Source organism: Limulus polyphemus, unplaced genomic scaffold, assembly GCF_000517525.1.
Source record: "Limulus polyphemus unplaced genomic scaffold, Limulus_polyphemus-2.1.2 Scaffold846, whole genome shotgun sequence".
Classification (NCBI taxonomy): domain Eukaryota; kingdom Metazoa; phylum Arthropoda; class Merostomata; order Xiphosura; family Limulidae; genus Limulus; species Limulus polyphemus.
In genome coordinates, this window is record NW_013666456.1 from 77,527 (window position 1) to 105,083 (window position 27,557).

The window sequence follows — 27,557 nt, forward strand, 5'->3', positions numbered from 1 at the left end:
CTATATTATAATTTTAATAATACACAAGACAGAAATGCCTATACTTGATTTAAGTAGATAACAATCATATTTGGTGCTGTAGAAAATAAAACGCAAACTCAAAATGAATTTTCATTTTTGCTAAAGCACTATAATCTCTAAAACAATTATAATTGCGTATTATCAGGCTAAGATGCCTGCTGACGTCACTATAACGTAATGAAATACTCTCTTTTCTGCTATAAATAATTAAGGAATGACCAAAGTTTTCCATATTCTACCTTATTTCAGGATAGATCTACTCTTGTTTAATAATACCAATGATTATCAATTCAATCAACATTTAAGTAAGTACAAACGTAATGATAGTGTGTTCCTTGAAATTTGAATACATATTTAAAAACTTTTGGAAAATGGATTAAAATTTAATGTTTTGTTGTTTTTTTCTGCTTATACCTTTAACATAGTAAACATCATTATCTGAAATGATTCGTTGTATTCATATTAAAATAAAACATACCAGTCCAGTCTGTAGAATACAAATACTGAAATCTTTTTTTTTATCCTTTATTTTCTATGTACAAACCAGTGAAACATAAGTTTAAAAGGCAACTTACGATAATACAGAATTATATTTTTGCAGACATTATGCCAAACGTGTACATTTACACATAAATATATATATATATATATACACACTCAGACAAGACAATTGAATACAGAGCTATTTACAGAACAATTTCAATCTATAATTATGACGAAATGTAGTCGTGTACACATTTACCACGCCAGCGTGTTTAACAGGAAGCAATTACTGGCAGAAAAAGCAACAAGTTGTAATCTTTCACTAGCTTTCACTAATCTCTCTAGCATCACTGCAAACTCTATATCATACTAAAAGTTTTAATTCTATGATAGAGACTGAAATGAAGCTTAATCATTCACAAAAAATGCTAAATGTAGTAGTTAGAGATATTCCAAAAACAGAATATAAACAGTCACAAAGTATGAATTTATAACTCACAGTGACAGTTTTATCGGGGAGAATATACTATTTCATTCCAATATTCGCGTGTGTTATTTCCAAAATGTACAATATCATGCAGTATATCAGACATAAAAATTCTGACTGAGAGTGAACCAATAAACTCGTTTTAAAGTTTAATTTCATGAAACACTTCTGATTTCATGACAAGTTGATGATCTTAAATTAGACGTATACAGATCTGCAACACAGAGATATGCGCACACTTAACTGGGCCCATAGAGATTATTTCTTAATACAATAAGAATTAAAACTAGTTTGAAATTTGAACACATCTTGAGACTAGAATATTAAACTACACGTTTTAAAGGTTAAAAAACAAAACAATGTTCAATAATACAGTTATCAGTTGTTTGTAATGCTACGATTATTATACAGTAGCGTCTTCGAGACTTTGAGTCATAGTAATTCATGTCTTAGTGTAACTTTGCGTTATTCAACACCGTATACATCGCATTCATCTTCTTGACTCTAATAGAATACTGTTCATACGCTTACCGTCTTTTGAGCAGTGTAAATTATTATGGTCGAAATACAAAAATTTCAAACATCGTTAATCAAATTAGTATAAAAGATGAACTAAAGTTGAATTCATTTCTGTGTAAAAAAAACTATGTTACTTTAAATCGTACAAAACATGCAATTCGTTTCCGGCAAAGTCGGTCATGTGTTTGGGGGTGGAAACATTGGCTTGTTAAAAAAATCATGTAGAAACTATTACGTTTAATTCCACTGAATTGTTAAAAAAAAATCATTAAGAGTCTTGTCAATATACGCTTGGTCAGAAATTTTAACTTGAAATGAATGGGATTCCAAATTCTACAAAAGCTGGTCAAACACGTTCTCGTTTGTAAAAAATTAACCGTTTCAGAATCGAACATCCAATCCACATCTACCGTTAATTTGTTATCATTTAGATAAATATAACAATTCACGTAAAAATATCTTGATTGAAATTATCTTAATGAATATAAGTACTTTATTAAATATGTAGTGTTGGGCTAGAACAAACAAATGGTCTTTCATTTCCGATATTTATATATGAAAACAAACTGCTTTGTTGTACAGGGTGGGGGAAAAAGTTAATATACAGTTGTTTGATTCAGAGCATAGTTTATTATTCTGAAAAATAAATTGGTTTCAATTGTCTTCGTAATATTTCCTTTAGTACTAGCCGTATACTATCAAGTATACTAACTGTACCAACCGAATAGTATCAACCATATAATACCAACCATATTAACTGTGCCGATCGTACAGTACCAACTGTATAATATCAACTATGCCAACAGTGCCAATCGTCCAGTACCAACTGTATAATGTCAACTATTCCAACTGTACCAACCGAATAGTATCAACCACATAATACCAACCATATTAACTGTGCCGACTGAACAGTACCAACTGTATAATCTCAACTATGCCAACTGTACCGACCGTACAGTACCAGCTGTATAATATCAACTGTGTCGACCGTACAGCACCAACTGTATAATATCAATTATACCAACTGTGCCGACCGTACAGTACCAACTGTATAATATGAACTATACCAACTATGCCGACCGTACAGTACCAACTGTATAATATCAACTATACCAACTGTGCCAGTCGAATAGTGCCAACTGTACAGTAACTTTTGTCCACCATTTGTTGTTTTGGTATAGAAATCTATTATTAGCTTGATGAAATGTAAACTGAAGTGTGCAGGATTAAATATAGTACATTAATTTGAAGGAATATATGCTTAATTTTAGTTGTTTATATGTTAACTTCCACTTTAAACCGTTGAAGGTTGACAAATCATATGTTAATTTCTCATACAAAGGCGTATATGAATCAGTGGAATGTTCACCGTTAATTCAAAACAAAAATTAAATAAGTTTACAACCATTTAAGTTTTGATTTTCCTGTACAATATTCTATAAAGGATACATACGAAGTGTAGGAGAACATGAAAAAGGCTAATGTAAAAAATAACAAACGTAGTCATACAAAAATAACCACTAGTTATATATATACATGTAAGAAAATTTATGAGGATCTGAAAAAAACTTTTTTTTTGAAGTGTAAACAAAATTAGACCTGTCTTGCTATCTATTGCAGGAAAATGTATGTTTCTTTTTTCTCCTTTACATCTTAAGATTATTTCAGGAGGGACAGTTTTTCGATATTTCAAAGATAACAACAAACGAGCAGACGAAAAAGATTACGTTACAATTAAGATCACAGATAAAAAAAACAGAGAATAATATATCCATATAAATGTATACCTGTGTATGTGAGTTCGTGTACTTTTTCGTACTGAAAGTTTCTGTTTGTTTTAATATACATCAAAATATCTCTATAAAGTCAATAAATTACGATTCTTGCTATCTTGTTTGCACACAAAGCCATTTAGACATCTAGGTAAATTAAAACCCAATGCCATTATGTAATCAAGAGCACTAAGTGCTACTTTGGAGGAAAAGACAAACACCTTATTTTCTTCAAGAGGTATACCTTGTCATGGCTACTACTGCTATTACCACGATGATCATAGGAGCTTCCCGAAAGATGCTATCAATTGTCTCAGCACTGTTGTCATACACTGCAAATATGATAACATTTAAAATAAAAACGATAATAAAATCAAATTAAAAATCAATCGACACATATATATATATATATACACAACTCATTCAAACTACTATCTGATAGACGTGTATCACTACGACTTTGTGAGCTTTCCTTCCTGTCTGAAAAAGCACAATTTATACTTCACAAGCTGTAGTTTGCACTTTTAGTTTTAGTGTCTGTCCCTATGTGTGAAGCTCTTTGTTTTGGCCTTGATGTCTGAAAAACTTGACTTAAAATGCCATCCTGTAAATAGATGTTATTATGACCTCTTTGCCTTAGATATTAACTATGGTAATTATCCTTTCCTGACTTCATCAGCACAATATCAACGAACGGATGGAATATATTATATATAACAAAGGGTTAATGACAAATCAGTTGTTCTGTACATTTTTAAACACATAAAGGAACACCAGAGTTGCCTCTAGATTTCCTGTCCAGGAGCAGAAGAGGTTTTCATAGGTACAGAAGAACTAACATAGAAAAAAAGATGACGAGGTTTCCTGTCTATCAAAGATGCCCATCCATAACAAAAATTCAAAGGGTTTAACAGTCTTTTACTATTCAATGTATATGGCCAAAAGTGAGTATGTCTGTAGGTTTATAAAATTGATATAGCTTTTAAAGCACCCGAATTAAAATAGATAATGGAATCAAATAATTACCAAACCAATAGGTACCATGAGAAATATGACAAACAATCAGTTTATCTTGTGTACATCTTTCTTTGAAAATACCAAACAACATGGCAAAAAATATATCAGTATTGTAATTACTTTTACTTGATAACTATTAACTTAAGATGTTTAATAAAACATACAAGTTTTTCTGATTTCTTCGCTACACTTGAGACCAGTGAGATCGTTGTTTAGAAGTAAATTGAAATCGCTACGAATACTGAGGTATGCTATAAGTCGAAATTTAATAGTATCTTCATATCAATTTCCTGATACCAAAAGTAGTTAGAGAAGAACAGAGACAAATTACGAAGAAAAATACGTTTCGTTAATCAGCAGTAGTTAAATGATTAATGTGTGGAACATCAAATATTTTCAAGTATGCCATTATAAACATGATAAATATCCACGTTCATCTTTTGGTTTTTTGCTGTGGACAGCACGAGGTTCCAAAATGTAAATGATTTATGAATACAGCGACGAGAGCATACGCTCTGTAAAAGGACTTCAACTAGTAAGATAAATTATGCAAAGATCGTTTGTTGGGTTTTAAAGTGTTCCAGAAACGTATTGGTTTTATATTTGTATAAAATTGATAGTTTCCATATACAGTACACATTCATGGAGTGACTTTAGGATATACTGTTGTCCATATCTACTTTAGGAAATGGAAAATTAGTAATAATTAAGGTTTAATGCATAATTACTATTTTTGTTCGACATAGTTAACATGTAAACTACACGATATTGTACACTGTCCCAAAAGTGATTAAGAGTGAAGGCGAGCTTAAGAATTCGCCATTTGAAACTTGAACAACGTTTTCACGAAATTATTCATATCATTTTCAAAATAGGCTTTAAGATATTTCTGAATTATGTAGCTACTTATAAAACATTCTTACTTTTCATGAAAAAAATGTTTTCAAACACTTAGCTTACCTCTACTTTCTGAAGCATGAAGTCCTGAGCTTTGGTGATTATGCCCGATTACACGCTCTTCACTTGTCATGTTCATAATTTCGGATAAAGTGGCCGTGCATTTCAGATGCATTTCTCCATCCTCGAAATGTCCTTTGTTTACTTGAAATTTTAGTCCCAAAACAGATGTTTGTAATCCTTGATCGTCATGAGATAAAGGATATTTTACCAAATAGGACTTCGGAGCCTGTAAGAATTAATAAATTCTGAATCTTAACGGCATAACAATTACTTAACAATACAATTATGTGAAAAGTAATTAATTCGTGACTTCCATCGAATGGTTTTACGTCATCAACTACTTAATTAAATACAATCATATATCGTATTCCAATAGTACTAGTGTGAACATTCCATTTATTCATTGAATTGTAATTTATTTAAAGCTTTAACGATCAAAATGACGAAGATAGTAATTTGGCGTAATTACTTTTAGCCAAATAGTCATTAATTCGATAAAATGATACATATGTATTGCGTGAAAATATCTTAATTGAAGTTAGTTGTCACTATATATATATATATATATATATATACATATAAAATAAGCATTAAAAATATTTTGGTAAAGATTCCTTTGTCAGTCCTAGTTGTCACCTTAAAGTTATAGCGGATAATACCTGTGGTAATAGCTCCCAAATGCGTTGGGGATATTCCATTTATCAGACAAAACCCAAACGCTGATGTTAAACTAGCCAGCAGAGATGGAAAATCAACTAAGGGTATGGAGTTGAGTGCTTACACCCACAACATCTCAACTCCTATTGACCTTCACTGTCTGCAGCCAGTTGTGGGAAGGCAGCTACCCTTAAAAGTTCTTAAAAGTTTTTTTTTAAAGTAGAAATATACCACTCTAAAATTTCTACTGTTGGAAACTCCCAACCTCTGCTCTTACAAAAGAAATAAAATAGAATAAAAATAAATGATCTTAAATAAAACTACATTATATTAAAATGTATCATTATATTTCATCTGAAAATATTTTTTATATATTATAGTAATGATAATTCTTTTATGAATAATGTTGTATTATTCATAGATAAACTGAAAAATAGTGGTTACAAATACTGGCAATTAAAAAAAATTACAATGTTTTGTAATAAATATTAACATATTTTAAAATATAAATTTTCGATACGGAAAATACCTTTTGTATCATTAGAAGTCGTTAGCTACTTTTAAGTAACTAAATCTCAAATTATAATTTTATTCAGTATACCGAGACGGAAAGACTGGCTTTCCCGTGTTATACTTGAATAATTTTTTAAGAGAAATGGAGGATGTTTGGTTTGTATGAACTATTAAGGTAGGGTTTGCAGTTCTGCTTAAAATCATTTATTTTAATTTTATTTCTTTTGTAAAGGCGGAAGTTGGGCGTTTTATACAGTAGAAATTTTATGGTGGTTTCATTTCTACTTTAGGAACTATAAGAACTTTCAAGGTGTTACACTGCCTTCCCACAACTGGCTGCAGACAGTGAAGGTCAATAGGAGTTGAGATGTTGTGGGTGTAAGCATTCAACTCCATACCCTTAATTGATTTTCCATGTCTGCTGGCTAGTTTAACATCAGCGTTTGGGTTTTGTCTGATAGATGGAATATCCCCAACGCATTTGGGAGCTATTACCACAGGCATTATACGCTATAACTTTAAGGTGGCAACTAGGACTGGCAAAGGAATCTTTACCAAAATCTTTTTTAATACTTATTTTATATCAAATTCATTATTGTTTTATAGTGTTGATTTTAATCGCCTATTAACAATAAATGCAGTTAATGTAATTAATAGTATTGAAGCAATTTATTTCTTTATTTCTTTATATATATATATATATATATAGCTTTAGCTGACTTCTTTTTGTAGTTCCAATAATAAATGATATTCGTAAGATTTTCTGCAGACAAAATGTCATGTCTTTTGACGTCTATACATGCCCAAGATTTCAAATACTTCATTCAGCTCACGAACGATGGAAAAGCTTTTGTCTTTGCGTGTTTTGCAATGAGCTGTGTTGTGTTAAATGTTTTGATATCACATGATTCACGACTTTAAAAAAGGAAAAGACACGCTACCTTTCGTGAATAGATGAAATTTCGAAAACGATTTCACGAATCTTTCTCATATCAATTTCGTACTAACAAAACAAAATATACAATACTTCTTAAGGGTAGTTCGAAATAGTTCTCTGATGGTTCAGTGGTTAGCTTGAGAGCTTATATCGCTAGAAATGGGGGTTCGATCTTTGCAGCAGACACAACACAGATAGCGCATTGTTTTATGCTAAAGCGACATCAACAAAAATTACTTTAAAATTTATTTCTTAAACAAAATATTTAAAATTAAAGAGAGACATACAAACATGATCACCTTTGTCAACTTCATAATCTAAACAAATGTGACATAAGGCATATCATGATAAGAAAAACAAACTGAATAATAATACTCTTGAACAAGATGACTGGAAATATATCAGCAATTCATCGCAATATAGCAGAGAATTCAATGTATACAATGCCACTAATCCACCTTTAATTAAATTAATACATATTTAAAAAAGTATGACTCAGGTAGGTCAAACTTGCATCTGTTAGAATGATATTTACAAAGACAAGAAAATTACTTGTAGGATAGAATACGTGAATATCACACATTTGATTAATCATAAACTAAGAACACAAGAAAGCGCTCACACATACATATATATCTTGGCAGTTATATTTCAAGAATATAACATGAAGATTTATAAAAATAATTACTTTATGGCGAGTCTCACATCACAGGTAGTTCAGAAAATAAAATCAAAATAAGATTCTAAGATGAAGTGTCGAAAAAGCTTCTTGGATTATTTCATTCCTGTGAAGGTTTTGTTTGTTTCGAAAATTCGTGCAAAACCCAACATCCCAGATTTTGAGCTGATGGACTAGAGAATGACCAGTCAATAGCACCCATTGTCAACTCTAAGACTACTTTAATATAATATTAAGACTTGACCGTTATTCTTACAATGCAACCACAGATTCAAAGTACAGAGCACGATTTTGCAAGAACGTGACGCGAACCAAGGACCATCAGGTTTATAGTCTGGCACGTTAACCGCTAGGCCACTCTTGTGAAATTCTAGATGAAATCTCTAATTTGTTATTTCTTGATGGTAACGTGACAGTGTTATAACAAACTACTTACATTGTTAGTTTTCTTGTACTTCGGTGTCTTATGATCTTGATAAATTCAGGATATGATATTAAATGCTTTACACAATGAATATTTGAAAATAAAATACTGTGAAACTTGCCAAATGTACACCAGAGGAAAGAAAAATATATTAGAGGTAATCATACTCTCTTTCTCACGTTACTGTTTGTAACTTCAGATTTAAATCTTCGGACATTATTTTTTTACCATTAATATTCAACGTAATCCAAAAACGATCACTTGGTTTATATTTTAGAAATCAGTAATCGATGTTTGTCGATCTAAGGCGCTGTCTGATTGAATACGAAGGCTAATATTTTATATTACTGACATTATTAGTTTTATTCACCTTTATTTCATTGACAAACCATTGCAATTCAGCCGGTGGTTTCGACCTGGCAGAAGTGCAGTTAATGTTCACTGTATCTCCAACCCTGTATGAAGAGTGACCACCAATGATCATTGGCCCACCTGTGCCAGACGCTGAAATTAACAGAGATTATTATGAATGAAAATTAATCCTGTGAGTCATAATGCAGTCAAAATATATAAATCATCATATTTCCAAATAAAAACAATATAAGGAGGTTAAAATATGGATATTAAATTTAAAAACTTCGAATTGCTTTCCCTATGATATTTCTTCTTTCAGTTGCGGCGCATAGATATATTTAGAGCGCAAGACACAAAACATGTATTAAAAATCTTGTCACAAAAAATGAAATATTTAGTTATATTTTCCCTAATTTTGAAATACTATCTTAGATTAGTTGCAATACAAACTATAGCTAAAAACAAATTACACAGAAAGACCATAGTAATGGAAATAATCATTGAAATACAGCAGTGATACAGATCAGGAGTAATAAACAATGAACGATGGTAACTAGATGTTGATTACATGAATGGTACAAAACATTATCACAGAAAATACAAAAGAAAAGCGAGTAAGTTATACAATAAACGTGTATATACAATATACAATACACAAGTATTTTTTACGTGAGCCTTTTTCTCGCAGAACATTACACGTTGTTTGTATGCTTCAGTACAGGTTATCAGTTTATTATGTTTGTGTAATATTGTTCCAAATGCCCGATATTAGAACACAAAATTCAGCCCAGTTGTTTGGTCGTCGTTTGACCTTCTCAGTTTTCACATAAGCCCATACATAATAGGAATGTTAATATCAAGGCTTTGTGCAGGCCGAGTCATTATTGCATGTGTTCAATCGCCTTCTTTATCCTCAAAATGTCGTTTTACCACATTTGCTGTGTGCATGGGATCATTGTATTATTGGAAGATAAATTCCTTCCTGGTGTATAATATTCTTTACGGTTATGGCAAGATAGATAAGAATCTTCTTGCGCTTGTAAACAGTCAAGGCGCCATCAGTTTTGTGTAAATTACCGACACCGTTGATTGATATGTAGTCCCAAATTTGTTCTGGCGATCTTTCGCTATATGGTTCATTGCAGATATTGTACAATGACTAAGGTACCATTCTACTCCGTTGAACAAACTCTTATTGACTGTTGCCAGCAACTCGAAATTGGTTTTATTTGTAAAGAGCACAAGTGTCCAGCTTTGTTCATTTCACTGTTTGGCTTGTTACTTCTTCGCAGCACTATTCGAGCAGCTGCTTATCCATTCAGATCAATTCTTGCTCATGCATATCTTAATGTTTTCAAGGTAACAGTCTTTAGCAAGATTTTTACTCGACCATCGTCTATCTTTAAAAAAAACATACTTAACATAACTTTCGAATAACTTCAGTTTTCCATCTCGACTTTAAAAGTGCTATTTTCATGTGCACTCGTCATGCCTTGTATACAACGTTTACCGAAACATGAAATCTTGGCGCTATATTTTGCAATGAGCATTCTTGACCAGCCAAAACTTCGATTTGAAACACTAATCATGTGGTATTTCAGTGCTGGGCATAGTATGACAGTTTATATTTTTATAGGCTTTATACTGAAGTTGGAACTTCCCGAGTTGTAAGATAACGACCAGTCACAGTGTAAACTTTAATAACGTGGCTATAGTATTCTGCAGCTCAACTTCACGCGATAAAGAAGTGGAATCCTCGCAGTATTTGCCTTTCATACCACTTTTACTACGTCATGTCCACAATTATTTCCAATACTCTAAGTAACAATAATATAAAGCCAAATTTCAGAAGACTTCATAGTATTTATGGGTTAAGCACAAAATACTATACAGTAGTTAGCCAGAAGTAGTCATTAAAACGGGGGTACTAGTAATCACTACCCTAATAAGGTACTGCACCATCTATGACTTGAATAGTTCCTGTTATTTTGCGAGAAATGCATTCGATTAAGTCCTGACAGGTACTTGGTCTCGATTGCTGTTCCCAGATTTGTCCAGTTGGTGACAACTGAAAGGTATGGTCTAACTTTACAAATTGTTTCTTTACGATTGTCTCAAAATTTTTCTAAAGGATTAGGTTCTAAGTTCTGGACGTTCTATTCAAAGACGTTAATGATATTACTTTCTAATCAATTTAGGTCGTGCATGTTTTATGGTTGGAAACATTATTCTGCTATAAAAGCAAATTGACTTGTTTTGTAAATTTCAGTTTTTTCAAAGTACTCGCAATTGTGTAATTCAATTTGCCTTAGGTCCTGACAAACGGTGCTCTTCATGTTTGTTTACGTTATTTGCAACAAAGTTACCATGAATTAGTTGCAAATATCAATTACAGTATTAAGTTTTTGCAGTTCTAACTAATGAATGTTTATCATGCTCTGACAACATTTTTAGATATTGTGCTTTCAAGTTACCCTATACCATTAAATGGCACAGTACATAAAGATCTAACAAGCATTGAGACTCTTTTGTATGTTAAATGTACAATTTAGGCAGCCTGTAATATTACTCTCCCTATCTATACTTATTGAAGTTTACTGCGGAGGTTGGGTGGACCATATCGCGTGCTCCAAGGGTTTTAGACACTTTGGTTATAATATTGTAAATTTTATTTCAAAACACTTTAGTTCAAATATATAACTCTCGATTAGTTATGTTCAGAAATTATTAATAATAACACTTGTGGGTTAGAGGAAATGTGACATTTTACAAATATCTAATCTAAAGGTAAAATATTTACTTTTGTATAAGCAGAATGATGAACCCAGCGTGCATCTACCTCCAGTACGGGTTAGATGATAAATTGGTAAGTACTGATAGTACGTAGCTGAACTGAGCAGGTATGAACTATATTATGAGTTCAGGAAGCATTTACACGAGTAAGTTTGAACTATAATGTGTCTCTGGAAGGTATTTACTTGAGTATAATAATATAAGATATAAGAACAGGAACATTTACTTCAGTAGAGTTTCAAGGTTGAGTTTCAAAAATGCTTATATGGTATGGGCTAAACAGCAGTTGTGAGAAGTACAAAGTTAGGGTTGTGACCTTAATGGTAATTTGAGAAACATTTATCAGAATATACCTCAACAGCAAATTCATAAGATATTTTCATAAGTGTGGACTAAATGATAAATCTAGAGAGCATTTACTTAAGCATGGACTAAACGATGAGCTGGGAAATATTGCTCTCATTATAAACCTTTAGTAAATTAGTAAATTTGAGAACACTAACCTGAACACAGAGTAAATGACAAGTTCAGATATCTCTCTTTATATATATTTAAGGAACAAACTGTAAATTTGCGAAATATTTACCTGAATTTGGAGTAAATAATGAATAATAAAAATATTCACATGAGCGTGGAAAAATGCTAAGTCTGTGCTGTGTTAGGCCTAAATATTTACCTGGATATGGACTAGAAGGTGATTCTGGAGTGCCAGTCCGTCCAATAATTAATTTTTCACTGCTCAAGGAGTATTTTTGTGCAACAATTGAAGAACACCTAAGACTAAATACATCATTCGCAAAAAGCTCGGGAGTAACTTCAAAACTTAAGCTTGATACAGAACTGACTAAGCCATCAGAGTCTTCAACATTGGGGAACGCTGTCACGTATTCTTGCAGTGCCTAGAATTTATTTAAAGAATATAATGAAAGATTTATGAGTAGTTGTTATTATGTTAAGACATGCAAACTTTAAAGAACACTCTCAAATTGTAGTCATATCTTGAACAGCTGAAATTGCGTAATTAAAATGGCACATTTAAATGCCGGTCTGAGAGTGGCCACACTTTCAGTATAAGCGTGTTACGCCTTCATTGAGATATTTGATTTTAATAATTCTTCTTATTTTCTTATCAATGTTGTTTTGTGTATACCTTCAAAAATTTATGGTAACCATAAGAATAGTTATATTCTTAACAACAACAACAAAAATAAAAAACATAATAGTTTGAAAATTCGTAACTTATAGGTCAAGTTTAAATATATTAATTAGTTTTTTACGAAAGTATTAGGTATATTCAGAACATACTTGTGATTAAAGGAAAAAATATATAGAAACTCGTTAACAGTTAAATTATTATAGCATTAAATCAGTAAATCGAATAAGTTACACAGTCAGTCAAAATGATTTTGCCGGCCCGTCATGGCCAGGTGGTTAGGGTGCTCGACTCGCAATCTGCGGGTCGCGAATTCGAATCCCACCAAACATTTTCGCCCTTTCAGATTAATGACAAAGTACGTATTCCATCAAACATGCTCGCCCTTTCAGCCGTGCGGGCGTTATAATGTGACGGTCAACCCCACTGCTCGTTGGTAAAAGAGTAGCCCAAGAGTTGGCGGTGGGTAGTGATGACAAGCTGCCTTCCCTCTAGTGTTACACTGCTAAATTAGGGACGGCCAGCGCAGATAGCCCTCGTGTAGCTTTGCGCGAAATTCAAAACAAACAAACAAACAACCAAAAATGATTTTATGCTGTACGGTACCGAAACAATGAAGAAGCGATCATTTTTAAGTAAAGGTGCAGCCACACTGAACGCGAGCGACGCGGGCGAATTTTTTAAAATTATTGCAGTGTTTGGGAACATCCACAAGCTGGTGGCTCGAGCGGCACCGCTAGGAGGAGTTCGCCGCGCCGCTGAAATAGAGTAAACAGAACCTAGCTCAGTTTTTTTTTCCTTCTCGCCTCGGGGGGTTGAATGAAACCGAACAATCAAAATCAAGATTATCACATTGACAAAGCTCAAAAGACGGAAGCATGTGAAACGTGGATCATGAAAATTGATTTACGAATTGCAGCGGTATCCTCTGGTGTACAACTGCAAAATTAAGCACATATATAAAGATATTTCCTAAAACGATAATGCAAGACTGAACATAACAGACGTTTTTGGAGTGAAAGTTCTTTATTTTAATGAAATAGTGTGATCATATGACTCTATAGTCGTCGGGACATTTCAAACGGGGTTTTAGAGTTGCCCTTAAGCTGAAAGAAATTAACGTGTAAGTTAAGTATTGCACCTTTGCTAAATAGATATTGCTGCTTAGGTTCCATGAGCAGCAATAATAATAATAATGTAATTTTAGATAATTAAAAACTTGGTAAACAAAAAGGATTAAAGAATGAATTTGTAAAGAATAAGATTTATCTTTTAAACAGAGTTGAGATTGCAGTTGGTTGTTCGATTGGTTATCGTTAAGCACAAAGCTACACAATGGGCTATCTGTGTTTGTGCCCACCACGGGTATCGAAACCCGGTTTTTAACGTCGTAAGCCTACAAATTTGCCACTGAACCACTGGATGTTGCAGTAAGTTGATCCAATAATACAATTTGATAGTTCATCTCTAGTGTGTACTTTTGGAACTGAAACTAGGAATGTATCAAATCACATAGAAATGTATATGGTCCGTGTCATGTGACTATTTCTAGTCTTTTGGATTGCTTCCAAATTTGCGTTTCGTGTGGATGGATACTGTGTCACTGCGCTCGCACTGTTCGCTCGGCTCGCATCTTACGCGTCCAGTGTAAATGCAGTTTAACGACATGAGAAAAGTTCATTATAAAACTAATAATAATTTTCAACCCACCATTATTAACTATCATGAATAATAGCGTATTGAAACATTTCAGATGGTTATTAGTGTTACTCTGTTGTTTCATCAGACTTCATGCTACAAAACATTTATTTTTATCGTTCCTCGCACGTTCACTTTTCTAATAACCACTAATTCTTCATTACTTACTTTACGATATTATTCTTATAAAATATGCAATAAAATATGATTGATTTCCTCACTAAATATATAAATGATGAAATGGAGAATTTGAAATGTTTTTTCTTACTGTGGCGCTCTTCGTCAGCTCAGAGTAAAGCTTGAAGATTCACAACCTTCAGAAGCCTCCCTGCGCTGGGCAGATTGCAAATATATCCTTGTATTACTTTGAAAGATATTAACCTTTAATCATTCACTTGTACTAATTATTTATTTTACAATGTTATAGTTATAAAATATCTGTCCTCCAGTGGCACAGCGGTATGTCTGCGGATTTACAACGCTAGAATCCGGGTTTCGATACCCGTGGTGAGCAGAGCACAGATAGCCCATTGTGTAGCTTTGTGCTTAATTATAAACAAACAAACAATAAAATATATGAGGCATATTAGGGGTGACATACAGAACTTGAATGTTTTCACAACCGTGGTTCTCTTTACAATGTTATAGTTATAAAATATATGAGGCATGTTAGGGGTGACATACAGAACTTGAATGTTTTCACAACCGTGGTTCTCTTTATAATGTTATAGTTATAAAATATATGAGGCATATTAGGGGTGACATACAGAACTTGAATGTTTTCACAACCGTGGTTCTCTGTAATAGCTCAGCGGTAAGCTTGAAAACTTATAATACTGAAATTAGTGGTTCAATCCATGTAGTGAGCATAGCGTCGACAGCCCATTGCGTAGCTTACTGCTTAAAACAAGCAAACAAAAACCAACTGTGTTAATAACATTTGTTTCATTAATCATAAAAATGTTTGTATAGAATAATACAGTTTGTGCAAAGTATTTCACCATTACGATTCGTTAATGTTACTTTAAAATTTCCAGTCCAAAATCAATAATTAAAGAAAACTCCCCTCACATTGAAGTTATATAAAGAAGAGAATTACATTTTAACTGCTCTCTGAGTACTGTTTTGCTTGTTATGATATTAAACATAATTCATAGTTAATGTTTGGTCTCGATGGGGTGGTTATACAGTATTACAGGCACTTACTTCTCTGCCGTTGATAAACCACCGTAAGTTTGCTGAGGGTTTAGACGGGTTTGACTTGCATGTCACGTTGACTATATCTCCAATGTCATATCTTGGTTGACCGCCATGGATAGTAGGGCCATCTGGTGGCAATACTGTAAAGAAAACCCAGTACTAAATTTAGAAGTTTCGATTTAAATAGAACAATAACTAATATATAACATTTCACACTTTAAGCGAAAATGTAGTCTACTCAAAGAAAATAACCACACACTGGTAAAGCAGAGCACAGTCGACCTTTTTATCTATGTTTGTCTGGTTAGACTTTTGTTCCACCGGCATCCCTAACCAGCATGTTCCACTATGGTTTTGGAATTATTCTTTTCAGTGACAAATATCCCTGGTATTTGCAACGCTGTCACTAATATGTTTCGGAAACGTTCCTCTTAGGTCTGACAGTTCCATTAAAGATAGGACATATAGAAAAGACTGGTGCTTTACTGAATGGTTTCAAAGGAAAGGAGAAATCGTCTGGAAATTCTTTGTAAAAGCCTAAGACTCAGACGCCATAAAATATTGCCTACTGAGTAACGTTTTCTTTTCTTTCTTTTTTAAATAAAGACACAGTATTGAATTCATGGATATGCAAGCACGTTATAATGTGAGCATAAACACGGAGCATTCCTAATCCGAAAAACTAGAGGTATTTATGGAGACTAAAATAAAGAGAGGAGAAGAAAATTGAGCTTATATGTAGAGAATTCCCAATAAAAAAATATGAATTTATACATACTCTAACACAAAGAAGAGAGAAACAAGGGTGCATATACATGAAACATTCTTACCCAGAAAAAACAACAAGGATATATTTATACAGACTCTAAAATAGAGGAAAAGATATGTTTTATTATTTTTCGTAAATAGGAATTAAAGTCACAGACATATAGCTTTGAAGACAGAGCTTTAGAGACGCAGCCAATCAGCAGAGCGATAGAAACAGAGACAGTTAATAAACGAACAAAGAAGCAGAGAGGCAGACAGGCGGATAGATGGATAAATAGATAGAAATAAGTTTCTATATGTTAAATTATTGTTGATTAAAACCAAAATAGGGGCTTAAAGGGTCTAGTTAGTATTTATAATAATACGTCATTGTTAACAATAAGATCCTAACCACAAGAAATAACACTGCACTAGTTATATACTAGCAATTTAGAAACGTTTGACCTTAGGCCACCCTGAAAGATAATTACTTTAACAACATAATTGGTACTGCGATCGTGTACTTTAGTATATCACAGATTAGAAAATTAGAAATTAAACGGAGAAATGTGAGGTGAAAGTTGTTATATTTGGATAGTGGTGCGTAAAGTATTAAAACTGAATCACGTTATTATACTACCATCAGATGGTAGCACGATTAGAACAATGGATCTTTAATAATCAACGTAATTTTTTTATTACGTATAATTGAAGTTACATTTAACTCAAATATTTCATGTACTGCATGCTACCTGGTAAAATAGCATTCGAATGGCTTTCCTGTTATAACTGATTAATTCGTGCTATGTTACGAATCGTCTATTTTTGAAAGATATAAATAGTCATTGAAATAATCCAGTGAAAAATACAGACTTGAAAGCTGACACTTGCATTGTATGATTTTAGTACAAAACACAAACATTGATGGTATGCAGCAGCGTCATCTATAACTGTTGAAATCACTATACGTGTTATCTTTATGTGTCCTATTCCTTTTAATAAGAACGACTTTAAAGTACAATTTATTCTTCAAAGTCTGCGTCCCGAGTCTCATCCGGAAGTTATCAATCTTATATGGAGTTTTTATATTGTTGATAAAGTCTCTCGACTGAAATTCGAAAGTACTATGAGCGTATAAGAAGAAAAGTAAGAAAGACATCAACGTACCAGAACATCTTTTCCTACTAAACCATTTAAAGATTCTCTCAGAAATAAAAAGAAAACGTCAGTTCTATTATACTGATGCTGGATTAAAGCTTGAAAAGCTTTTCGTAGTTGAATAAAACTTCTAAAGCTTCAGTCAACTAAGCAGAAAGAAATCCTTTTCCGCATGCATATGCTAAAGTACAGTTGAGAAACGAAACGAAATACAAACATGTTTGTGGTATCAACGAGAAACGATTGATCTTGTTTGTTGTCAATTAAGCTCAAAACACATTTTAAAATCCTTTTCGAAACTGTTAGTGAAACGAACTAATTTTTAACCAGAAACTTAAATTCCCTACGTGCTCGAAAGGAACCTGCTTTCATCTGATTTATAGTGAGGCTAGTATTTCGAGGAAATCAATAGTTCCGTGCCAGTCACTGTGTAAATAAAAACTACATTAAGTTCCTGTAAGAAACAGCTACCTCAGCAGATAGCTTGGACTTATCAATTCAAAACCGTTTAGAGTCAGTTTATATAAATAAATATGCCTAGCCTATAGATATGAGCATAACTAAAATTTTGTTAGCCACTAGAGTGGGGGGGGGGGAATGGTAATCGGGAAACATATTTATCTAAGTCTCGTACTTAATTCATCTACTCGGTGTTCAAATTCCCTACCATATACGGCTAAAACTCATACTAATATGCAGCGTGTGAGCGCCACATTAATTTCACTTTTTTCAACCACTTTTATTTACGAATGGAAATATTCTACGGTATGATGAAAAAACGTGAGGAATTTTTACCACAAAATTTAGTCTGACGCCCACTTCGAAATACCTATCCTTAAAATACGTATACCACGATATTTCTTGAGTTAATGATCTTTACGCCCAAAGCCATTAAGGATACTTAAAACTACGATATATATATATATATATATTGAGACTCAAATATTATCTGTTTCAAAGCTCTTTTTAAATAGGCCCCCCAGTGTCACAGCGGAATGTCCGTGGACTTACAACTCTAGAAATCGGTTTTCGATACCCGTGGTGGGCAGGGCACAGATAGCCCGTTGTGTAGCTTAATTCCAAACAAACTAAACTTTTTAGATAGTACATATTATTTCCAATTTTTGTCCTAGATTCTTATTACAGTTTACAATTGTATTTCTTACTCCTAAACATCTTACCAAACATAAAATCTCAAAAATGGATAATTTTAACCTAGATTATAAGTCAAGTATATTATTAATTTTTTCTTTTAAAAATACCTCAGGGTGGCTCATCAGTAATGTTTTGATAACCGCAGAGGGCAGAGCACAGATAGCCCTTTGTGTAGCTTTGCGGTTAACAACAAACAAACAATTTTCTAAACAAAATACCAATAATAATCTTGATTCTACCTGAACCTAATGTTTTTTACATCCCGAATATAGCACTGTTGTCACTGTCAGTCCTTGTTACCTAATGTGACGTATTTTCACATTGAAATTCACCCCATCGAAATGTGAAGCAACACAATCTACTAAAATTAACCTAAATAATTAATAGCCTAAAAGTCTACTTTGTAACAAAAAATAATTAAAAAGCGTTTGAAAACTTAAGAACTACAGCAAATCATACACAACAAAATCCGTTTAGTAACATTCTCTGTCAATGACCTAGCTGAGCTGGTGAGGACTGAAATTGTTGGAAATTGCTTTTTAAAACTGGCGATGGTTCTGGTTTTGTTATTTAATGTGAATTAATGTTTCTTATATAATAATTTAAATATCATTTCCTGTTGTCTCTAAGGTATTTAGGAGCATATGTGATTTTCTGGGCGAAATATTTCTAGAAAACAAAGCACCAACAACAGTAACATAAAAATTCACCATTTACTGGTATTCAACAATATGATTTTCACTCATTTTTCCATATATTTGTGTATTCATTTTGAGCTCCAGATACTCAAGCAATCGCTTTCTAAGACTGATTTAACAATCAAAACTTTTTGGTGTGAACCTTATTTTCGTTATTCATTAATTGATTTACTAACTTTTACTTTTATAAACTTAATAATGACTTATACCAAAGACTTAACAGATTCCTTTCAGAATGGTATTACTTTACAACTTAATCGCGTAATTATCTTCAAATGACTAACGATTTTGATGTTTACTATCCGTTAAAAACACACCGTTGTAAAATCACAGTCGTTAATACACAAACTGTTAGTATTAAAGTTAATATGTTTATGGGCCTTTCCGAGTACTGGCGCGAGGTCTATTAGAAGCATAGGTTGTTTTGTTTGACCTAAGTCATTATTAGTGGTTTCTGCTTTCACGAACATTGAAACTAATTTCACGTCTCATTATCAAAGCCCAAAATTAATTCGATGGACTAATTTTTCTGAAAGCTCATATGCACAATATGTAACCAAAACAAAAATGTGTATATAAAGACGTGTTCAACGTAAAGGTGTTAGAATGAAAAACCTAAATATAAGCACCAACTAAACACGTGCTCAGAAATGCTATTAAAATTATTAGTCTGTATTTATATTGATTTTGAAACATCACTTCTAAAGTTCTTCCTATTCTCTCTCTCTTTTTAGTCTTTGTAAAACTATTTATATGCTATAGGTTTGGTTTATCTAGAGTTATTATAACTAACCACCATCAAGCATTTATGTAAATATTCAGAACATTTTTATATTCAATGCATTTTAACAATATATCATATTGTTTTACAAAATTTAGTTAAACTTCATGAAAAAACAAAATACAGAACATTTAAGAGGAAAGCGTAACCAGGTTATAGTGTTCCTATTTTTTCTTAGATTGCGCTTATGAAATACCCTCATGGGCATGTTACATTTTTATGCTACGCAACGCAATATAAGCTAGAGAACCAGGGCAGACAAGTAATCTATCATTTGAATGGTTCGTATATAGGTTACTGATTGAAAGTAGTGGGATAGCATAAAGTTTCAAAATTAAATTCGATAGTATTAAAATAAAAAATTAATATTTGCTGTGGAAATGTCTCTATAATGAAACTGCATTCAATTTATAATAAAGAGTTGTTTTGTTTCCTTTTTATAGTTTTTCATGTGGTAAGAAAGGTAACATTGATACATGACGCAGTTTCAATAGCGCTTCTGAATAAAGTAAGAAAAGCAACATTGATACATGACGCTGTTTAAATAGCGTTTCTGGGTAAAGTAAGAAAAGTAAGGATGACATATGATACATATAAAATAGCAATTCTGTGAAAAATAAGAAAAGTAACACTGACGTATGATGCATTTTAAATAGCGTTTCTGGGTAAAGTAAGAAAAGTAAGGATGACATATGATACATATAAAATAGCGATTCTGTGAAAAATAAGAAAAGTAACACTGACGTATGATGCATTTTAAATAGTAAAATTCAGATAAAATGCGTATTATATAGAGATTCTGTGTAAACAAAAGTGTGTTTGGCGTTTCTATATATGACAACAATGGAAAGATAGAACGCTGGAGAGTGCTTTATTTACTATGTAATTGTAGGATTAGAACAATACAAGGTAATTTTTTGTTTATTTTAGCGTGTAAGTACTAAGTTTAACGTTGACCTACTAAGGGGGAGGGAGGACCTAAGTAAATGAACTTGTTTTTCTGTGAGATCTTAGCATGAAATTCCACCAAAAATAAAATATTTGCATTCCTTTGTTAGCTGTTGACCTGCAATTCTAATCAGTTATTGCCTTTATCTAAATTCTTGTTTTTACAGGCTCAATCAGTAGGCTGAGTGTTTTTTTTTATATAAAACAAAAAGATAATAGCGTAGTAGATCGAAGGGTATAGTTAGGGGAAGGTTATAAATAAAATATCTTCAAGTGGAAGTGATCGTGTGAAATTTGGCAAAAAAACATAATGTTACTGCAAATCAGTATCACTCTTTTCAGTAAAAAAAATATTTAGAGAATGAGGTAATGTACTCTAATTTCAGTCATCATAATTATACATATATTATACAGTGACAGGTGTGTATTTTCCTACTTCTGACAAACCATATAAACCGAACTAGAGTTACGTCGCTTCCAGCTAGACTTAGCTTAATTAACCGAACTTATTCTCTAAACATAGGAAGGTTTCCTTTCTTATGAATGTTCGTGGTAAAAGGTTATTAATAACCAAGCTGCTTCGCTCATAATTACGTTATTATAGATAGTTATTCAATGTTTGGGAATCCGGGTTATGACAACACTTACCTATACAGTTTCCAGATCCATACATCACATGTTGCACTATACTTACAGTGTGTCCGAAAACTCTGGAAACATAGGTGGTTTGCAACTTTTCTTAATTTCAGATACATGACTGATTGTGGCGCTGTCAAAGCATGAGATGGTCGAGTTAATCCTGTTGTGTGGTATAGATTGTTAGTCTTAACTGAAGGTTGCTGCCGAATTTAATACAGGCCATCCAGAGAGAGAAAAAACACGTTTGTAGAAACGAAGATCGAGGGCACCGAACATCTGAAACAATGAATTCGCGACGAGTGTCGGACCATTGATAGTGACAATAATATACTTAGCAGTGTTCCAAGAGAATGGAAATACTGTCTTCACATTTGTTTACAAGGACAGCATGTGGAACGCATTCTGTTTAATTCGTTGAAGTGTTTATAGATCCAGACTTTTCGGACACCCTGTATTGTGGTATTCAGATATATTGATGTCCAACAGGTAAGTTATAAATATTCACATTATATAGCAGATGTGGTATTCAGATATATTGATGTCCAACAGGTAAGTTATAAATATTCACACTATATAGCAGATGTGGTATTCAGATATATTGATGCCCAACAGGTAAGTTATAAATATTCACATTATATAGCAGATGTGGTATTCAGATATATTGATGCCCAACAGGTAAGTTATAAATATTAAAATTATATAGCAGAAGTGGTGTTCAGATATATTGATACCCAACAGGTAAGTTATGATTATTCACATTATATAGAAGATGTAGTATTCAGATATATTGATGCCAAACAGGTAAGTTATAAATATCCACATTGTATAGCAGATTAAAAAAAGGTTTTTGCGCAAACTCTAAGTAAGTGCTGGGGTCTTGATATTACTGGCCGACATCATAGCTAGTTTGGGCATTTTGACTACTAGAGCAGAGAAGAGTAGAAAAACAATCCTTCACAAGACGATGACAGAATTAGAGTCTTATGATACCACAGTGTTATGTCAGATCAAACTTGTAGTACAATATCCCCAAATATTTTCAATTATACACACCAACTGGAGACATACACTCAGCTCAAACATTTACAGATTTCTAATCCATCCCTTTAGTTTAGTACAAACTGTACTTCAGGTGAGAAATGATACAAAAATAAGGTCAATCACGTATAAGCTTTTACATAATGATCACGGCCCGGCATGGCCAGGTGGTTAGGGCACTCGAGTCCCAATCTGAGGGTCACGGGCTCGAATTTCCGTCATACCAAACATGCTCCCCTTTCAGCCGTGGGGGCGTTATAATGTGACGGTCAATCCCACTATTCGTTGGTAAAATAGTAGCCCAAGAGTTGGCGGTGGGTGGTGATGACTAGCTGCCTTCCCTTTAGTCTTACACTGCTAAATTAGGGACGGCTAGCGCAGATAGCCATCGTGTAGCTTTGCGCGAAATTCAAAAACAAACAAACATAATGATCACTGTAGTACATAATATTTGTCTAAGACTGTTTACGAGTACGCCAACTGATAAAATATAGAACACTTGCACAAAACTTTTTAATACATTTTAATTAAAACGCGTTATTTTCTAGTTATGGAAGACTGATATATAGCAGGTTTTAAACTGAACTTTACTATTTCTTTGTCTCAGCCCAAACCCTAAAATTTCATATTAAAGGTGAAATGAAATTATAGTTTCACTACGCAAGTCGCAATTTCAACGAATTTCCTCTTTAGATTTCATGCACGGCGTACTGACACTTATACGCACTTACAGGTACAAAGATATCAGAGATATAAGTATACCCAAAACTCAGAAAAAAAACTACACAAAACTTGTCTTCCTTACCTGTATTTATCTCCTCAAGTGTTTCAAATCATTTTATTTTTTGTTCTATCTGTTATGGCCAGTTTTTATTCTAAGCAATGCACGTTGTGCGGTGTACACTCCACTTTGCAGCGTAAATACAAGAAAGCAGTAAAAAAAAAAGTGTCTGTGCATATTTGAGAAAGTACATGACTCTCGCCAATTTCATTATCAAATAAAGTCCAAAGAGTCTCCTGACTTGGAGCTCTAGCAAAGCTAAATACATCACATAATGATCACAACACACCATAAGTGACTATAAAGAAGTTGAGCACGTTATATTGAAATTAGTTTGGAGCCTCACCATGTCATTACAGTCCACAACACCACGCCTGATCATGCTTCGTCTGATAGCCATGCATCTTCAATAGCCCTGTAGCGTAGTTTCTATTAGAAAAGGGTCCGTCATAAGGCTCTCATGTGGAAAGCACAGAAACTCATTTTGCATTCTTTCCATAGACCATCTACTTTACGGGAATAATGGTTTCCCAGCACCGACTTCAACAGTCAAATCAAACAGAAATTATTAGCTGCTACATCCATCGACTTAACTGGTGTGTCTTTGTATGAAATAACAGGAATACGTGTTTCATTTTCCAGCTGATTGGTTGAACGGATATGTCGAGTAAGGAACTTGTGTATCTGTAACATATGTTGCTTTTCCAAATGAAGATCATTTCTTCTTGATTATGTTGTGTACTGTTGCCAGGGGCATATGGATGGATTTTGCCACTGACTTTTGTGTTCACGGATTCTCATCTGTTACAAGACTCCGCACTTTTGCTTAATATGGATAGGGTGAAACTTGTTGCAGGTCTCTTTCTGGATGATCTTGGTTCTCCACGTTTCAAAAACGATCGATTTACAGTGGTATCACACTACTTACGCAATGCCAAACAATGTTAAATGAAATCCTGATACACGCCGTTCATCGTGACTTTATATTAGCTTTAGTTGTCACGTGACTTGCTGATTTGCATATTCAAAATCGTTTTAATACAATGTATTCAACCTTCTGTATAAATGTCAGATGTCAGTGTGTCATTACTACATTTGTCAGCTTGAGGTAATTGTTCTACTATTGCACAGCAGATAGTTTGTTTTGAATTTCGCGAAAAGCTACACGAGGGCTATCTGCGCTAGCTTTCCTTAATTTAGCAGTGTAAGACTAGAGGGAAGGCAGCTAGTCATCACCACCCGCCGCCAACTCTTGGGCTACTCTTTTACCAACGAGCAGTGGGATTGACTGCACATTATAACGCCCTCACGGCTGAAAGGGCGAGCATGTTTGGTGTGACGGGGATTCGAGTCCGTGACCCTCAGATTGCGAGTCGAGCGCCTTAACCACCTGGCCATGCTGGGCCCAGCAGATAGTGTTCTAGCTATGTGTAAGCATTTCAGTTGCTCCTCCCAAAGATTCTGATCGGTCACTTTTGTGATGTACATCCATAAGCAGAATCGTTAATGCTGCTTTTGCATCGGATTTGATCACTATACCATATCCATGATCTGGACATCTGATGACATTTTCATGCTGTTAACGTAAACAATGTTTTACATTAGGCTGTACTCTTACAGCACTGTTATCCAATATACAATAATATATTCTGGATTTTTTAAGCTCATCAACCATTTCAGTGACGATGGTCCACTTGAATGGTACTCACCTTACCATACAATTGGTGATAATAATGTTTCACAAGTACTATAATTCCAAGCAGCCGCATATTTTTCATCTTTGTTATGCAGTATCAGCATTCAGGAGCTACTGGCATATGGCTCGCATATGCAACTACATGTTCCGTTTTGTATCTGTAAAAGAATTGTTCCTATTATACTATTGCTGGCACTTGTACCCAAGATGAATGGATATTCTTGATGAGAATAAAACAGCACCAGTTCCTAAGAAAATTATACTTAAGGGCTGGTATGCATATTCACACTTTGGATCTATACAACAAACACATTAGCCTTAAACACTTCAGACAGTAATGTGGCTTTCTAAAAGAAATTACCTAAAGAAATAGGATAGTCTGACACAAAGCCTAGAGAGCTGTAGATTTCTTGTTTGATCTTAAGCTGAGACCCATGCATGATCAGTGGACACCTAACTCTTACCTACTATTATGTCATCCACATACATGAGGCAGATCTCTCATTGCAGTAATCAAATTGCAAGCTTCATTATCCTACTAAAATAGACAGGTGCATTAAACTGACTGAATAGCATAATGCTGAATTCATACAGTCCTTTCTAACTGCTGAAAGCAGCCTTAGATCTATTTGCATTGTCTAATTTATATTGCCAGTAGTCATAAGCCAGTTCTAGCTTATTAAACAAATGGGCGCACTGAGTGGATTCAGACATTTATCTGTATCTGTTTGTGGCAAAGTAAAGCATTTTTGTATATTATCATGTTCATGTGCTTAAATTCCATCTAGAACCTAGAAGTTTCTTCCTTCTTCCTCCCAATGACTACTGAAGATGACCAAATACTCACTGGGGGTTGTATTATCCCATCCTTCAATATGCACACAATTTCATTACCTGCAATATTTCTAGTGTTCCAATGAAGTCTGTAGTAGAGTTGGTTTATCTTTAATACCAGATATGCATCAACCGCATTATAAGCAAACTGATCAGTTATGCAGTCGTTGTTTCGGAAATGAGACGTCACGTGTTTCTAAGAATATGACTTCAATTTTGAAATAACTTTTCGTGTATGTGTGTGAGGTGTGATTTCTGAAATAGGAACCGCTTGCAGGTATATCTGTAAGTGTGCAAGACCTGTTATTTTATTTTTTCTGTAGTTTTATTTTAGGATAGTAGACGCTTATTCTGCGTAAATAATTCCATAAACTCGATCTTAAATAATGTAGTCTTATCTGCTACAGAAGTTCAGTTGTTCTCTTGAGAGAAATATAATAATTGCAGTAAGATCTTCATGCAAATAATGTATAAGGAACATTTTAAATTTAAGAACTCATCGGTGGGGAATCGAATTTTCAAAGAAACTGAATTAATCAAGTTCTCAAGTGAAGTTTAAACATTGCCACTGTCAAAAAAAAGTAAATGCACGATATAATTAAAACAAAAATGTTAAGTTCCCGAAGTTACTTTAGAAGTTAATAATTTAACATTTGCATCATTGAGACGTACATACTATAAAGTCGAATACAGCTCTATGTATGCTAACGTTATCTGTCTTTACTTACAACAGAAATGGAAAAACCAACCAGTCAGACAGACAGATTTCTTCACAGATCCAGTAAATGAACCAATCATGCAGATTTCCTCATAGATTCAGTACATGAATAATCATGCAGATATTTTTACAGATCCAGTACATGAAACAATCATAGTACACAGAAGGCCGGAAAATCTATCGAGAGCCTGAAGTTATTAACAACTAGCCAAAAATAACGATTCTTTTTTTTTTACAGAATTTCAAATTCTAAAACGAAGATAAAAATCGTGTAACGTGTAAATGTTTGATATGCTTTGAAAAGTGCCATTAAAATGTACTGATGATATATAATAGTGAATACATTATAATGTTCATTCCTTTGTGTAGGAAATAAAATGTTAACGAGTTAGTATATTTTTTATTTGTTTTCAGGTTTCTGTATTGACTAGTTTCATCACCTTGACACACTCGGAAAACATCTTGCAAAGCTAAGCAGTCAGACTTGTCTACATGTGTCTGTGATATTAGAATCCGGTATTTTCAACCTAAACGGCAATTTACGTGACACAAGGATTAAACAACCAGGTTAAAGATGTCATGTCTCAAACATAACCATCCTAAATTTAAAAATGCAGATTAGAAGGATTGTTTGTTTATTTGTTTGTTTTGGAATTTCGCGCAAAGCTACACGAGGGCTATCTGCGCTAGCCGTCCC

At 33.5% G+C, this 27,557-nt stretch overlaps 1 protein-coding gene across 1 annotated transcript in view; it reads right to left on the bottom strand.

Annotated features, from left to right (window-relative positions):
- Positions 1-283: 283 nt before the first annotated feature.
- The window catches only part of LOC111086100 (synaptogenesis protein syg-2-like), an 82,206-nt gene continuing 54,932 nt past the window's right edge, over positions 284-27,557 (bottom strand). Inside the window, exons 4-8 of the mRNA XM_022387638.1 lie at positions 15,674-15,807; positions 12,293-12,515; positions 8,840-8,973; positions 5,260-5,485; positions 284-3,614 (exon numbers count right to left, since the gene is read on the bottom strand). Of these exons, the coding sequence (XP_022243346.1) occupies positions 3,514-3,614; positions 5,260-5,485; positions 8,840-8,973; positions 12,293-12,515; positions 15,674-15,807 (818 nt within the window). The 3' untranslated portion in view covers positions 284-3,513. The remainder of the gene's footprint in view (positions 3,615-5,259; positions 5,486-8,839; positions 8,974-12,292; positions 12,516-15,673; positions 15,808-27,557) is intronic.